This window comes from Anguilla rostrata, chromosome 13 (assembly GCF_018555375.3).
Source record: "Anguilla rostrata isolate EN2019 chromosome 13, ASM1855537v3, whole genome shotgun sequence".
Taxonomy (NCBI): Eukaryota; Metazoa; Chordata; class Actinopteri; order Anguilliformes; family Anguillidae; genus Anguilla; species Anguilla rostrata.
Window position 1 is genome coordinate 30,966,653 of NC_057945.1, and position 16,479 is coordinate 30,983,131.

Sequence of the window (16,479 nt, forward strand, 5' to 3'; positions counted from 1 at the left end):
ATATTGACCGTAGTTGTTTATTTTCCTTTCTTCTAGATCTTGTCAAGTTACTACAGCACTTATGGCAGTCATTGGAATATCGGATGTGGAAGAAGTGAGTGAAAAGTTTTGTTGTCATGGTGCTGAATACTGAAGAGAGAGGAGGAAAAAAATTGTGAAATGATGAAGAAAAAAGCAGGAGATGAAGGAGGGAGGAGAAAGGGAAAGGAAAGCAGTGGCTCATGCGTTCCCTGGAAAATGTGAATGTCAGCACAGGTGCTTCTCCCTCTGATTCTACTACAGCAAGAATTAGGATTTAAATTAGGAGTGAATAAATAAAAATCAGCTAATTAAGTACATTCATTGTGTGGTTTAACTCTTCCTGGATTATACACTAGTATAAGCCTGGAAGAATTAGTGATTGTGAGGGTACAAGTTTTAATACAGCTCGTCTGTCTTTTCTCTGTACTCAGGTAGAGACCTGCTCACTGACCCAGGAAATGATGGAGCAGGGTCTGTCTTTGCTCTGTCGCACAGGAAATGGTCTGTCTCACGCCTTTGTAAAGCTGGATCTTAAGGACAGGTGAATAACTCAAAGGAACAAAAATGTAATCAGTAAAGACATCCGGGGTGTAAATGTGAAATGCAGGCCAACGCATACACCTCTGACCTTAACCTCCCTGTTCCCCTTGATCAGACGTCTGACAGACCTCACTCTGCTCAGTTCCTTTGTCCACCTGAGATTTCTGGACATTTCATCCAACCACGTGTCAGACCTGTCCCCTCTCACTGCCCTCACTCAGCTTCTGTGGCTGAAGGGCGATGGGAATCTGATCCGGAGCCTTGCAGGTCAGCCCCTGGGCCAGCTGGCCTACCTGCAGTGGCTCAGCCTCGCCCTCAATCGCATCTGTGACCTGGATGGTCTGGGAGGACCTTCTCTGGAGAGCATAAACCTCATTGGTCAGTGTAAACTATTTCAAGCTATTTAGGCTAGCATTCAATCTCACTGTTGATTTGCATTTTTCAGTACTTGCAGAGAACAGTTTTTCACATGTTTTGAAAAGCAGATGCATTCCTAAATAATTTTCTTCTCATAGCATTTTGTTGGTTTCGTGGCCATTAGAAGTAGCAAAATAAAATTATCAAAGCTCTAAATTTTATTGTGGTGTAGGAGGTGGTATTTAGAAGTGGCTGTCTATATGATATATTTTATATAGATATTTTACTGAAGAGGCAGTAGCTTTCCATCACACAATGGGTGAGACAGTTTTTACATCATGATGGTTTTGATTAATTTAATGAAGAATTTACTTTAAAGAAAATCATTTATAGTTATGATTTGGACACCAGAAAGATCTCCATGCATGTGCAGCATAATTCACAGACGCAAGAACCAGGTTGTTGGTGAACCTCTCCTCTTCTCCTCAGGTAATGGCATCCAGCGTGTGACAGGGCTGGAGTACGGCCGGCTCACCAATCTGGTCACTCTGGAGTTGAGAGGAAATCAACTGGAGAGTACAGATGGCATCTATCTACCCAACCTACTCAAACTTTACCTGGTGCGGTACAATACGTATATCATGGCAATCATTTTTAGAACTGCATGGCTTATATTTTATCCTTCCTTGAATTGATTAGTATATCAATGAATTGATTCACTTTCATTGGTAAGTGCCATTTTTACTGCCAAATAGCCATGCCAAAAATGTTATGTATGTGATGTAATAACATTGTGCAGTACACTTCTTAAATCTCCTACACACACACACACAGTACCTATTCACACTCTTGATTAAGATGTGTAAAGCAGGCTGTATAAAGTAAATATTGAAGGTAATGAGCTATTTGAACATGTAGATTATTTGTATGTTCAGAAAATGGGAAAATTATATTAATTTATACTAATGCGATTGCTCATCAAACAATATAATTATAATTGTTTAAGTCCAACAAAAATCAATCTGCATCAACATGCTCACTTTTACATTATTCTAAATATTGAGGAAGTGCATTGTGACCTCGCAAGACTTCCCATGTCACACGTTTAAATTACCCGGTAAATATATACATAATTAATGCCTGCGTGTCTCTGTGTGCTTGAAGTTAAATGCAAAAGTATTGGCACAGTCGTGGCAGATTGGTTGTTTTTACTCTGTAGTAATGATATTTATATTTCCATTCAAACAATGACTATGAGGCAAAATTCTGAATGTCTACATGTATTTTATGACTTGTGTAACATGTATTGAACTATATTACAACAATGCCATTCAATGGGTCATGTCCCCCTATTTCAAGTCAGAAAGCATTAGGACAAAATACGTTTTGACAAATTTAATGACTTGCAAGGTCAATATTTTGTTGCACGCCTTTGCTGGGAATTCAGATTTCAGTTTCCTTTTGAGCAAGCAATTGAAAAACACATGCACTGGGGTTTACATCTGGAGACCACCGACTGGGCCACATCAAAAGCTTCCACCTTTTATTTAGATAAGCTCCTTGGTTAAGTTTGCTATATGTTTTCAGTCGTTGTCTTGCTGCATGATAGATAAACTTCTGTCCAATTAGTTTGGCTGCATTTCTCTGAATGTCTGCTGGAGAATAAGTTTCCTTACACTGCAGCTGTCATTCTGTTTCTGCCATCACTGGATACATCATCAATTAAAGACCATTGGACCAGTTCCAGATGCAGCCATACAGGGCTAAGCCATCCCACTGCCTCCATGACGCTTGACAGATGAAGTCACATGCTGAGGGTCCAGAACAGTCCCTCTCTCTCTCTCCACACTTTCACCTTTCTTGAGTGATGCATTAGTGCCATGTTTATACTACCCATTAACAGGGATCACTAATACAGCCTTCAGCATTGTTATTGCTATTCATTTCCTAGTTGTGATAAGTCCGGACTGATAAAACTAGCGACAGTAACAGAATACGTATTTATCTGTTTTTTTTGCATGATCTGCCCAGGCCCAGAATGGAATCAAGCGTCTGGAAGGTCTGGATAGATTGGAGCACCTCACTACCCTTCACCTAAGAGACAACCAGCTGGAGACACTGGATGGCATTTGTTCCAGTATGAAGGCCTTGCAGTACCTAAACATGAGGTAAGTGTAATGTGGCATCAGTCTCTATTAATATTGCACTGCCACACAACAGTGTGCTCTTTGCTCTTTATCGTAGCTCTTGGCTACACATTCCTTGCAGATTTTATGCAATTCTGAAATATCCTTAAAATATTTCCGTTCTGAGAAATCACAGAAAATCAGTGGAAAGTAGTCCCACTTCAAAAGCCAAAAGAAATGTAATTAAAAATCCATTCCTTGATTCTTACCCAACATATTTCAGTGTAAGTGCTGATATTACAAATGAATAGTCCTTTAATGCTCCTGATCTTGCTAACAAATGATAGCAAAAGATAGAAAGTTTGAAAGGAATATGTCTCAGAGTATTTCCTCAGGGGCTGGTGGCTCATCCTACCAAAGTCATGGGTTTCAGTGTATGAATGCACCTCAGTCTGGAATCAGATACATACTATGCCAGTGCTTGGAAGAAAATGTTAAAATTGTGGATATGTGGTCATGAATGATATATTTATATTTCCTCCTCAAATGCAAACTTCAGAGGAGCAAAAATTATACGTACATTGTTGCTGCTAGAATCATTGTTAGCGTTTGATCAGAGTGTTATGTCTTCTGACACCTCTCCTACCCTTTTAAAGGGGTAACCGGGTGTCTTCTCCACGAGCCCTGGCCAGCCTGGATGAGGTGGCGAGCACCCTGAAGACGCTGGTGCTGGCGGAAAACCCGCTAGCGGAGATCGAGGACTACCGCCTGTTTGTGCTGTCCCGCTTGCCCACGCTGGAGAGGCTGGACAAGGAGCAGGTCTCTGCTGAAGAGAGAGAAGAGGCCAGGGAGAGACACGGGGTCAGTGGGAAGAGGGGGGGGGGGGGGGGGGTGGAGGGATGGACTCATTCTTCTGGATGTGAGTCTGTATGTGAGTTTTGAAGTGCGGAAAAGTTGCGTCCTTGTTATTTATGGACGATTCACATTGCAAAGTGCACTAGAAAGCATGTGAGTGCAGGTGTAGTCTTCTTTCTGTATGTCGCTGACTGTGTTTCATGTCTGTATAACAGAAGGATATACTTCAGGATAGATATGGTGAAAAACAACTGAATGCGGGCAAAAAGAAACTGTGATTAGGTTCTGGTCTGTGAAGAGTTGGGTGAAGTAATTTATGCAGCAGAAACTGCATTTAATCACAATATTCGTTCTTTTTTTCCCCAGGAATTTGAAAATGAAGATCTAGAACACGATGAGGTGTAACCCCGGTGATACTGGGTGCCTGATACACCCTGTGTCTACAGCTCTGATTCCACAGGGCCCGTCACCCACCATGGCTTATATGTCTAAAAATGAACAGGGAACTCCGAGTGAGCAGCATGGGATTTGTGTTGATTATTGGTTCAAACTTACCAACTACCTGGAGTAAACACCTGGAGAAGGTCATTGCACGGATGGTCATAATTGTTAAGTACACTTCTTTAGAACATATTAATGGTACAGGTGCTCTGTCCCTTCTATTCAAAACAATCCTTGGTTTTATTGGGGTGCCCCATGCTGTCCTGTTTGATTATGTATTGAGAGCATGAAGTGCTAAAATCATGCTTTTTTCAGTTAAAATAGCTGTTAAATACAAACCTTCCCTATAAAGACATTTACAAGTCTTGGCACTCATCTGTCTTGAAGGGTTTCACACTTTCAAACCATCTAAAATGTTCAGGCAAAACGAGGGTTTTTCCATTAAATGATCTGCAGTTTCCACTTTGCATTAGTCTGTGGATATTGTGCTAGCCATGAACTGAAGTTCACATTCTGTTTCACATTCCTTGTGTCATCAAATAATGTGAAATTATGCACGTAATATAGAATATAGCTAAGATTTTGGAAAATACAGGATGTTGTACTGTTTCATCTCACAGTTAAATATATTTGATGGTAAGATACTGATCAGTTATATAAAAACTATTAGATTTTATAAGGCTGTGAAGACTCGTCTGGGTCACTTGTGGAAAAATAAAACGCTGATCCAGTTTTCCAGATGAATGTGCTAGCAAACATTTTTTCATTCGTATCAAATGTACATTTTTTGGAAATGCATATATTTTTTTAGAATAATAGTTACAACCTTGAAACACAGAAGTGTATCAATAATGAAGGGACTGGGGAAGTCGTAAAAGAAAACGATCTCGGTGACTTCTCTCATTTTTCACCAAGTAACAGTGAGAAAGCAAAACTGCCGGCACTTCCTTTTGGTAACCATAGGAGGAACTGTTGCAAACAACATAATACATGAGAAATGCTTGAGGAACTAGGTGTGTTGGAGTTCAGGTATTAGGAAATACGTTTTTTGTTCCTGATTTGTCTTCAGGAAATTGTGACATTCGAAAGGCAAGCATTTGGGTTTTCAGCGCCTAGTTTATTCCAAACTCAATCAAGACCAATCTGCTCTTAATATCTGTACTGGTGGTTTAATATACTAGGGAAGCCAAATAAAACTGGCACTGGAACTGTAATACTTGCGACAGCCCCGGTCTTACGTTACCATGACTCTGCAATTTAAATTTCGTTACTGCCAAATGTCTGATCACACCACATCCCATGACAGAAACAGACAGCATTGATTTCACCGCTTTTTCTTTTTACCGTTACGGAGTGAAGATATTGTGACCTATTTTATACAGGTTACGATTAATTCATGAATTAAAGCTGGACCATTTGAGTCAATGGGACAGCAAACGACGGAGAAAAAAATACAGTTCACAATATTGCTTCAGTTGACACACAAAGGAATGACTTTTATTCCTAGTATTCTCACATCAGGTACAGTTTTCCGACCTGTCGACGACAGCTAAAATTCTATGAGAAACTTTCTGTTCATTCGCAATAGAATACTCTCGTGGTGTGTGCACATCACGGCAAACCCCTCCGTCCCGCCCAGGATGTACGTTCCAGCCATGATATTTCCTCTTTGTTGAGTGTCTCCTCCAATGATAAGATAAAGTGGGAGGGCAGTCTGCGATTTTACCTTAAAACTGCAACGCCTCGGTCTCAAAACGCGGGGCACTTGCAGGAAATATTTGGCAGTAGCTGATCGCGCACACGTGGAGTTTAACGTTTAGGGATTTCGCAGGCTGTTCAACTGTTCGGCGTTGGAAGATAAACTTGAAAATGGCCAGCTATCACAAACCCGACGAGAAGACACTTCAGGGGCTGAAAGATACTGCGAACAAGTTGAGGATTCACTCCATCAAGGCAACATGCGCTTCCAACTCGGGGTAAATAAAAATAGACGTTTAGCAATAGTTTCGTTTTAAGATTTGCTGCGTCCATTCATTATGTTGCTTGAAATAGCTAGTTGATCAAAATTTTTTTCGCAATGATAAAGTGGGCCTAACACAAACTGTCTTGCAGGAGGCATTAATTTAGTTCCTTTTGCCCCAAAAATTAAAATCCTAATCTAGGAGTGTGCAAATTAGCCCCAATAAATTGTGGCTGCTAAAATAGGTGGCAATGCTAGCTCGTATGGCCGGTTGATAAAATGCAGTAGACTACCTTACCAAGCTGTTTGAGTCTGAATTATTTATCTTAGTTCCAGCATATTTTAATCAAATTGTGATGTCTTTGTTGGCTAGTTTCTGCAACATGAATACTTTTTGACCTAACAGAAATCACGGGGTGGAGGATGTCATTTGTAGTGGTCTCGTGGTAGAGTTTCCTTGTTAGCTGACCATACTAGTTTATGGCTTCATGCTGTAAATTACCTGAGAGACTTTTCAAGAGAGGTTGTTATAATTGTACTAAAGTGGCTATTCTCTAATGTTATCATCTAACGTTAGGTCTAAATGGAAGAAGCGTAGGGCCAGTAATTGCTTGGTATTTCTTCGTTACAGACGGAGTCGCATTTTTTTTTTTTTTAAATGAACGTGAAGCACGTGGACTACCTGCTGGTGCTAAATGAACGAATTGATTTTAAATGATCGATAACATATTATATGCACACTTGAAATGAGGCACAATTTGGCGAACGTTGCAGAAATTGTCCTTTTTTGCATAGCAATTTACACTTTCTTTGCTCAATGAATTCCCTCATGCAATGCAATGGTCTTTTCAGGTTTTTCCAGAGATTTCATGTCGACGTCCATGATATTTTAGACCCATATTTGGGAATAGACCCTCTTCAGGTATCTGATTTGAGGTGCTCTTGATTTTCAGAAGTAGTTGACGTTATAAATTACTTGTCTTTACTTTTCAGCGACGATGAATTCACCATTCTTGAGGATCAATGGCAGGGAAAAAAGGCAATGTTGCACTGTGATGCGTTTGACCTTGAATGTGAAATACCTAATGCATGCAAGTCACCAGTACTCACTGTTATCTTGACCAGATTGGAACAAACCCGTCTTTTCACTTACATGAGTTATTGCTGCACTAGTGTGGGGTTTAAAGGTTTATTTGGCTTCCCTTCAGTCTTTTTAATTTGTGCACTGCCTGATGCTGTTCTATAGTTTTTTAAACATTCTACAGTCGCGGTTCCACAAGCTTCACTTGTGCTTGTTCTTTGTCCCAATCAGGAAATGTATGTTGGCAGATGAGTGATCTTGCTGTACTCGTACCCCCCCCCTGCCAGTAGCTGGTGTCCTCCCCCTTTTGTGTCCTCCCCCTTTTGCTCATGCACACTCACTGACTCTGTAAGCTGTATGAAGTGCCAGTTTTTGTGCATGCACTTGGTCTACTCTCTGCACTTGATATGTTTATGTGTGGATACTCTTTGCAAAATCGCTGAGCCTAGATGTACTGAATTGCATTTTCTTGTCAAACATGCATGTATTCCAAATTGGATTTAGTCAGTTTGGTGTTGATATTAACTCAATAAAATGGCCCAATGGCACACTGAATTTGCACTACTAACCCGCCCTAGATTATACACCAAAAGCGGGTGAGGCCTGTCTCTTGTTGCGGGATGCTTTGTTGTGGTTGTGCTTGTATACAAATGGTGCCCTTGGTTTTGCTAACTTTGATTTTTAAATTATGATTGAGCAAGTTCCCTGTAACCTTGATAATGGTTTGTAATATGCACGTGTGTTGAAAGATCTCATAATCTGGGCTCTTCCCTGTGTAAATATTAGCTATTGCTAGATGTGGTTAATGAATCTGGACTTTCCCTCCTCCCTTCAGACACCCAAGCTCGTGCTGCAGTGCTGCGGAAATCATGTCTGTGTTGTTCTTCCACACCATGCGCTACAAAGCCAGCGACCCCCGGAATGCCTGCAATGACCGCTTCATCTTGTCCAAGGTGAGGCTGTCCTGGATGCGTTCTCCAACTCTCCTGCAAACTCACTGTCATGGTTACTCTTAATTTGGACTCAGAGGAACATTGAGCTCTTCTCTTGTGTACAGACTAATTCAGGGCACTGCAACCATATATAACCATGTATAGCTGCAGTTTTTTTTTTTTCACCTTAAAATAAACAACCAGTTTGAACTTAAAAACCAGACACGAGTTTGTAGTCAACTGCTTTAATTGGTCAGGTGTGCTCAGTAACAGTGAACACCACAACGCACTGGTTCTTCCGCATCTGGGTAATTCATGAGTTGTCTTCTTTGTTTTGTTTTCCCCTCGCTCCAGGGTCATGCTGCCCCTATCCTGTACGCCGCCTGGGCGGAGGCCGGGTACGTTAAGGAGGCGGAGCTCCTGAACTTGCGCAAGATCGACTCTGAGCTGGAGGGACACCCGACACCCGTGAGTTCGGCCGGGGCGTCAGTCCGTGGCAGGCTTTTCGCCTCCTCGTGTTTCATATTAAACAGTGGTGTCATTGTTGTCCTTGTCTGACTGGTGGTGGTGTTGAATACCTGTTCCCCGTGCCATGTCTGCTCTGCAGAAGCTGGCGTTTGTGGACGTTGCGACGGGCTCTCTGGGTCAGGGACTCGGGGCTGCCTGTGGGATGGCCTACACCGGGAAGCATTTTGACAAATCCAGGTACTCAAGCACAAACCGTAACCTGCTTGCCAGCATTGATCTCTTCCTTGAGTTGTGCAATGGTGGCCTAGCTGTGTGACATAGCCCTATAGTGTAAATTCTCATAGTAATGCAGTCCAAAAGCAAATGGATTATGACCTTAAGCTTTATACTTTATTACTGTCTTTATGGTATATCAAATTTAACATGCAGTCAGTCTTATCTAAACCAGTTGAAACATGAGTGTGTCAACACCCCCGTCATGTATAACAGCAGATAGGTACCACACAGGCCTTCTGTGACATGGCCTCTGACATTCCCACCATGTGACAGGCCTCCATTTGATTCAATAGATCTGTTCATATGCCTTCAAGATTTTTTTTCTTCGATTTCTGCTTAACAAATGGGGATGGTCCAACAGCTGGTACCCTATAATCTCAAGATATGTCTATACTTTCTCACTAGTTTTGACTGGTCTCAGCTCTGTTCCCCTAAAGAAACATGTTTGACTGGCTTTAAAATGTCTTTTACTTGTGTAAAGGGAAGTAGTGTATGCACTATTGTGTTTACTTGGAACCCACCATGGGCACCACAGAGCTCCCTGCCCTTTTCTGTATTAACCGCTTCTTCTTTCCCCCCCTCACACACACACACGCGTACACACTCATACACATACACATGCACGCGCACACACACACACACACACACTCATACATTTACACGCACACACTCGTACACACACACAGCTACCGTGTGTTCTGCCTGCTGGGAGACGGGGAGTGCTCAGAGGGCTCGGTGTGGGAGGCCATGGCGTTCGCCTCCTACTACCAGCTGGACAACCTGGTGGCCATCCTGGACGTGAACCGGCTGGGCCAGAGCGAGGCGGCGCCTCTGCAGCACGACATGGAGACCTACCGCAAGCGCTGCGAAGCCTTCGGGTAGGCCCTTAGCACTGTCCTTATCGCTAGCGCTGCCAAGCCTTCGGGTAGGCCCTTAGCACTGTCCTTATCGCTAGCGCTGCGAAGCCTTCGGGTAGGCCCTTAGCACTGTCCTTATCGCTAGCGCTGCCAAGCCTTCGGGTAGGCCCTTAGCACTGTCCTTATCGCTAGCGCTACGAAGTCTTCGGGTAGGCCCTTAGCACTGTCCTTATCGCTAGCGCTGCGAAGCCTTCGGGTCGTGCTTCCCCAATGAGCCCCTCCACCACACTGCCATGGACCAGAAATCATATGTATTTGCACCACAGAGTGCATTGCCATATAATCACGTATGTCTATATTTTATGAAATTGTAGCATCAAAACCATTTCAGGAAACAGGCTATGAATGTTCAGTCACACCAGTATGTGCAAGAATTACACAAGGCAGAGTTGAGCAAATGCTGGTCAGTTTGGGTGAATTCCAAATGAGTTGCACATGCAAGTGCTAGTGCTTCTGTTGGGGAAGGACTGAAAAGGACAATCAATCATAGTGGGATTTTGGGTCAAGCATGTAAAAGAGGAATTTGTGTTAAAGATGTATTGCTCCATGGTTTTATTCCTGCTGTAAAAGGTGTAAAGTAGAGGTCCTGTGGTCAGCGATCCGTTTGTGGATCAAAAAAACATGTAATGCATGGTTGTAGTGTCTCGCTGAGCGCGCAGAGTGTATTTTAACTTGCGGTCCCCTCCTCACCCTCAGGTGGAACACGTATGTGGTGGACGGCCATGACGTGGAGGAGTTGTGCAAGGCCCTGTGGCAGGCCCAGCAGCTCAAGGGAAAGCCTACTGCCATTGTGGCCAAGACCTTCAAGGGCAAGGGACTCGAGGGTGAGTAGGTCCCCTCACACTGAATGCAAAGAGTTCAAAATGTTACCTGTTAAATGCAACAATATGTGTAAGGTACCACAGGTCTAAGGGTATGCTTATGAGGCAATGAATTAAGGGATTTTCACCTTATCCATGCAAAGTGGTTTCTTGCAGGGGATGGGCTGAGATGTGTCCCAGAATGAGGTTTTTGCTCATGTGCTGCCTCACACTGGTAGATCAGTACAGCTGAGTGTATTGGCACCAGGTCTTTCAGAATTGAGCTTCATTACTATTGTGCTGCCCCCCTACTGTTAGCTGGATGTATAGCGGTCTCTGTGGATTGACGCGATGCTGACGGTGCTCTTCTCTGCAGGAATTGAGAATGAGGATAACTGGCACGGTAAGCCCATTCCCAAGGACCGTGTGGAAGGCCTGCTGGCAGAGCTCCGGAGTCAAATCCAGACCAACAGGTCCCTTTGCCCCCAGCAGCCCAACGAGGACACGGCCAAGGCCGACCTCTCCCCCATCAGCCTGCCCTCCCCGCCCGAGTACAAGATCGGTGACAAGGTGGGAGTATGGACTGGCCGAAGGTCTCAGTTTTTTGATGTGGTGCCAAAAGTTCTTTAGCATTTTCTTTTTCCAGTTCAATACAATTTCTCTCATATTCCTGTTTGAGTTGTGTACTGTAAATGCAGTCGGCTTGTTTTTTTTTTTGGTGTTTTGCCGTTTTTGTGTGTAACCCTTTCCATCATGACACGTGGTCTGCCGTTGTGCCCGCCTGCTGCAGATGGCGACCCGTCGTGCGTACGGTGTGGCTCTGGCCAGGCTTGGCAAGTCCAGTCAGCGGGTGGTGGCTCTAGATGGGGACACAAAGAACTCCACCTTCTCAGAGACCTTCAAGAAGGCCCACCCAGACCGCTACATCGAGTGCTTCATCGCCGAGCAGAACATGGTGAGAGCAGACTGCTGGGGAACCTCCCACATTGCCAGTCATGTGACTTCCCCAGTCTGGCCAATGGAAACTGTTCTGTTCAGTCACTACTGTTCACTGTTACTGTAAATTCCTGTCCCCCTCTACTAATACATCAGCTCTCAGCCCAGGCATATGTGCACATCTTTGATCACAATTCCTTTAAAGACTTAACGTTTAAATGGAAGCCTTGTGAGAACAAATTATACAAATACAACTAGCATAGTTGCGGGATATTTTTAAAAAATGCAAAAAGCTTCATTTTTTTCATTGTCTTCATTGTCTGTTACTTGACCTTCCTGCTGGCAGTGAAAGCATTTGAGGTGATCACATGCTCTTCTGCTGTGTAGACTAATCTTGAATGGAATCAGACCATCCTGTTTTTCAACAGAATGTGCTTGTATGAATAATTGTGATGTGTTGAGCAGGGTATGTTTTCGTGTAGGGAACAAAATAATTTTTACCTTTTCACACCTGAGTTATCAAAGTGTTAAACAAATTGGAAATTCATTGCAGCTTCATACTGTATGTAATGTGTATATGTTCCCCAGAAAGATTAGTTTTCCTGTCCGTTTTTAATATGACTGACATCCTGCAGTCATCAGTGCCTACATTGAAATTGATACCAAGTCCGTGCTCCTGTAGCTGCTTGTTGTACCAGTAATGGGAGAAAAGGTCTCATCTTAATGTACTAATCTTTCTTCCCCACGCAGGTGAGTGTGGCAATCGGCTGTGCCACACGGGACCGCACGGTGGCGTTTGCCAGTACCTTTGCCGCCTTCCTGTCCCGGGCATACGACCAGATTCGCATGGCGGCCATCTCCCAGTCCAATGTCAACCTGGTCGGCTCCCACTGCGGCATCTCCATTGGTGAGGAACATTAGAACAAGAGGAAGTCCCACCATGTCTTATCGTTCACATTGTACACGCTGACAGTGGTTATGGTTTTTTAATTATTGTGTGTGTGCTTACGTGAATTTGGCTTTAGGGTTTTTTTTATTTTCTTTTACAATTTCGGACAACTGATGCCATTTTTGTGGCAGAACTACCCCATCCTCATTTTCAGTTCCTCCTATAAGTACTCTTTTTAGGAACCATTGTATATACACATTATCTGTGTATTAACCATTTTATTGTCAGGCATCCTAAAGCATAAAACGGCTTTATTCTGACACACACTGCTTAAATAAGTGTGTTTTTAGAAGCATGTTGGAACTCAAACCTGTGTCTCTCCTACCTGTGTCCAGGTGAGGATGGGCCCTCTCAGATGGCTTTGGAGGACCTGGCCATGTTCAGAGCAGTCCCCACCTGCACCGTTTTCTACCCCAGCGACGCGGTCTCCACCGAGAGGGCCGTGGAACTGGCTGCCAACACCAAGGTGAGGGTCAGCAGAGGGGCCGTGTGAGGTCTGTTTCAGCTGGCTGTGGTCCCTTTTAGCCTGAGCCTGTTTTTCATTATTCTGTCTCTCACTTTTTAGGGAATCTGTTTCATTAGGACCAGCCGACCAGACCTGGCTGTTCTCTACTCTCCTGAGGAAAAGTTTGAAGTGGGACACGCTAAGGTATTGGACAGTTTTATTGGCCCTCTTTCACTGATTTTAAAGTAATTGGAAAATACACCTGAACTGGATACTCCATTAGACACACTGCTGAAACATGGCTTTCCCAGGAGGCCCCCCTATCAGCCACTAGCCAAGCCCAACCCCATTTAGCTTCAGAGTTTGACCACTTGGTTGAATGGCTATTGAGGCATAACAACTGTATGCCAGTGTTGCAAGAGTGTTTTTTCTGGATTCGTTGAAGTATTTGTATTCTTTAAATGGGTGTATCTGTAGGTGGTGCGTCAGTCGGAGAATGACAAAGTGACCGTCGTCGGGGCAGGGGTGACTCTGCATGAGGCGCTGGCTGCAGCAGATCAGCTGGCAATGGAAGGTAAGCATGCCTCCTATTGGCTGAATGAGGTATAACACCTATGACTGGCTGGAAAAGGGATTTAGTGTCGCTTTAATTTTTACCTTTTGGTCACCTCAAAAGTGACATTGTTGACTACCAGAATTATTTTTATCTTAAGCATAAATGGTTTATAAGCAGATTGTTTTTTGATGGGTAGTTAACAGCAGTAATGTATTGATTCCCACTGGGTAATGCAATTGTGTTGTACCGTAAGGTTTGAGCAGTTTAGAAGTCTGGTAATGCCTCAGAACTGGTTTTAGTTGAATTATGTAAATAAGTAATCTAATCAGAGTTCACTAAACAAACTGTATCCCTCGGCCCAGGTGTGAACATCAGAGTGATCGACCCCTTCACCATCAAGCCCCTGGATGCCACCACGATCGTGTCCTGTGCCCGAGCCACCGGCGGCAGAGTGATAACCGTGGAGGACCACTACAAAGAGGGTGAGGCGCCTCAACCGCTCTCGTTCCGATACGGTCGGATTGTGTAACCGCTCCGGTTCACGGTGGCCGTTTTAAACGCGTTTTCTCTCTCCTCCTCCAGGGGGCCTGGGCGAGGCCGTGTGCGCCGCGGTGGCGGAGGAGCCGGGCATCGTGGTGAAGCGTCTGGCGGTCTCCCGCATGCCCCAGAGCGGGAAGCCCCAGGAGCTGCTCGACCTCCACGGCATCAGCGCCAAGGGCATCGCCGCCGCCGTCAGGGCCACCTTCGCCAACTGAGGGACACGCCCCGACCTCGCGCTCGCGCCCCCCCCCCCCCCGCGGCTAGCCCCGTCTCTGCGCTAACACTGTAAAAACTGCACTTTCAACACAACATCTTTCCACCTAGATTTAAAGCAAGGGGCAAGGCTTGCATTTCAGTTTTTTTTTGTTTTTTTTCCACCGGGTGTGAAGTGGTTTGGGCACTTGCATAGTTTAAAGCCCCTCTCTGCACACACTGCCACTCTGCTCTGGCCTTGTCACGCGAACTGCAAGCAGGGTTTACATTCCATTTTTGATACTCAGTCACTGTAACGGGTTTGCATTTCCTTTGTGCTGTGATCCTTCGGATCTGCGGCACACGGCTCGATGTGGCAGCAGGTGTTTTGGAGGCGCCTGCACCGCACGTCAGGCTCGTCTGTCAGGTTCTCCCCTTTCAGATGAACGTTTTTGCATTATTCACGTTTGTTCAGTTTGCTTTACTGTAAACAGGCCTGGCTTGAACTGGTGTTCAGCTTTCATGTTGATATCCCTCTTTAGTGCAACCCAAATTACCCAAAGCTGTTTTTCCCCCCCACCACGCGTGATCATTCTTGTTCCCAATATCCTCCGATTCATAATATGTATCCCCCCCCCCCAAATGCAGCTATAGTTAGATTTTTGTGACACTTTCTTTTTCTTTTTTTTTTTTACGCTGTCATTCTGTCCGCCCCACGCCCACAAACACTTTACCATAGAATCTTGTCTGTGCTGTATGGGACCTTGCTATCCAGAGCTTTTCCCTGTAGTTACAGGCACACCTTTCCTCTGGCATTGAAATGTTGAACATTTTATTTTTATTAATTTTAATTACGACAACATTTTCCCCTGAAAAATGTCTTTTGAATTTAAGTGAGGATATTTGCATATTCACAATGCTCGACACGCTTGTTGCTAGGTTTGAGTAATGACAATGGCCTGCCCTCCTAATGTGAACCTGCTGATTTGCAGTCAATCTCATCATGGAGTTTTGAAACATCCAGAAGGCTTTAGTTTTCCCTGTGTTACTGAAAGAATCTGTGGCTGCCTGTGTGCACACTTGTTTGTTGCTGTGGTTACGATGTATTGAAGATCGTAATAAAACTGACATGCTTATGACGAGTCTCTTGTCTTGAATGCTTGTGAACTGATGAATTTTTGAAGACGGTGGTTTGTAGTGTGGTTTTTTTTTTTTTTGTTATCCTTGTATATGTTGGCTTTTGAGAGAGTTCCTGTATTCCTGCTGTAATACAGAAGATACCAGTAGAGTGACTATACTCTTCTCACTTATGTCTGTGTCATGACTTGCATTTATATGTATTGGGTAATATGTCTGTTATGAGATGAGACGGTTATAAAAATAGTACAGCTGGAATCTGAACCGCATGAACCCCTGTATTAAAATGCATGCTTGGTCACATTAGGGTTTTGTTGAGTGAAAATGGCTGGCTTTATTTTGGAATGCTGCTACCCAAGAAGAATCAAGCACATTTTCTGAAAAAACGCTTATTAAAATGCATGGTGCAGGGTTGCCACTGGTAATGGGGTTTTGGCTAAACCGGTGAATTTAAAAATCTTGGATTCTAGTCCTGGAAAGTCAGGATTTTATTGCTTATGATCATAGGAAGTCAGGCAGTTGTATGATGGAATTGTGTGATTTTGAATGTCTGTGTTTCTGCCACCAGGCACAGCTGAAAGAGACCTGGGTGTGCTACATATGGTTAAATTAGCAGAAAAACCTGTTTCGTAAAGTTTGTGCAGGTAGGGAGTGATTGCAAACTCAACTCCTGATTCTTAAGAAATTACGTTGTTTGACTCTCAATATGATCAACGTTATAAATATTCTAAGTGCCCCCCATGGGTTAACTCTGTTTACTGCGATGAGGGTGGATGAAGTGTGGCTGTAAAAGTGGTTTTATGAGTATGTTCCTTCCAGGTGGAAGCGCTGTACTTGCATGTCTTTCCCTGCTCTGGCGCTTGGTGTAATTGTGTGTTCCGGAAGTGCACGCGCTAATTTAAGCAGCTGTTATGGAACATCACTGATGTGAAGCGTTTGCGTTACGCAAG

At 43.9% G+C, this 16,479-nt stretch overlaps 2 protein-coding genes across 2 annotated transcripts; both read left to right on the forward strand.

Annotated features, from left to right (window-relative positions):
• The first annotated feature begins 430 nt into the window (after positions 1 to 430).
• On the forward strand, positions 431 to 5,080 carry lrrc23 (leucine rich repeat containing 23). Its single transcript, XM_064303890.1, has 6 exons — positions 431 to 562; positions 677 to 939; positions 1,408 to 1,538; positions 2,950 to 3,086; positions 3,701 to 3,905; positions 4,266 to 5,080. The coding sequence occupies exons 1-6, from the start codon at positions 480 to 482 to the stop codon at positions 4,302 to 4,304; spliced, it is 858 nt and encodes a 285-aa protein (XP_064159960.1). The 5' UTR covers positions 431 to 479; the 3' UTR covers positions 4,305 to 5,080.
• A 987-nt stretch (positions 5,081 to 6,067) lies between these two features.
• On the forward strand, positions 6,068 to 15,531 carry tktb (transketolase b). The gene is made up of 14 exons (XM_064303870.1): positions 6,068 to 6,316; positions 8,217 to 8,334; positions 8,668 to 8,781; positions 8,921 to 9,018; positions 9,744 to 9,935; positions 10,671 to 10,798; positions 11,151 to 11,344; positions 11,565 to 11,729; positions 12,461 to 12,617; positions 12,995 to 13,125; positions 13,225 to 13,308; positions 13,582 to 13,678; positions 14,023 to 14,142; positions 14,243 to 15,531. The coding sequence occupies exons 1-14, from the start codon at positions 6,210 to 6,212 to the stop codon at positions 14,413 to 14,415; spliced, it is 1,878 nt and encodes a 625-aa protein (XP_064159940.1). The 5' UTR covers positions 6,068 to 6,209; the 3' UTR covers positions 14,416 to 15,531.
• Positions 15,532 to 16,479: the final 948 nt, after the last annotated feature.

What these genes read in the sequence shown, in the direction of transcription:
- tktb (XM_064303870.1), top strand. Translation starts at nt 6,210, where the DNA reads ATGGCCAGCTATCACAAACCCGACGAGAAGACACTTCAGGGGCTGAAA. An exon ending in ACCGCTTCATCTTGTCCAAG is followed by an intron (nt 8,335 to 8,667) that starts GTGAGGCTGTCC and finishes CCCTCGCTCCAG; the next exon opens with GGTCATGCTGCCCCTATCCT. An exon ending in AGATCAGCTGGCAATGGAAG is followed by an intron (nt 13,679 to 14,022) that starts GTAAGCATGCCT and finishes CCCTCGGCCCAG; the next exon opens with GTGTGAACATCAGAGTGATC.
- lrrc23 (XM_064303890.1), top strand. Translation starts at nt 480, where the DNA reads ATGATGGAGCAGGGTCTGTCTTTGCTCTGTCGCACAGGAAATGGTCTG. An exon ending in TTGCAGTACCTAAACATGAG is followed by an intron (nt 3,087 to 3,700) that starts GTAAGTGTAATG and finishes ACCCTTTTAAAG; the next exon opens with GGGTAACCGGGTGTCTTCTC. An exon ending in AGGCCAGGGAGAGACACGGG is followed by an intron (nt 3,906 to 4,265) that starts GTCAGTGGGAAG and finishes TTTTTTCCCCAG; the next exon opens with GAATTTGAAAATGAAGATCT.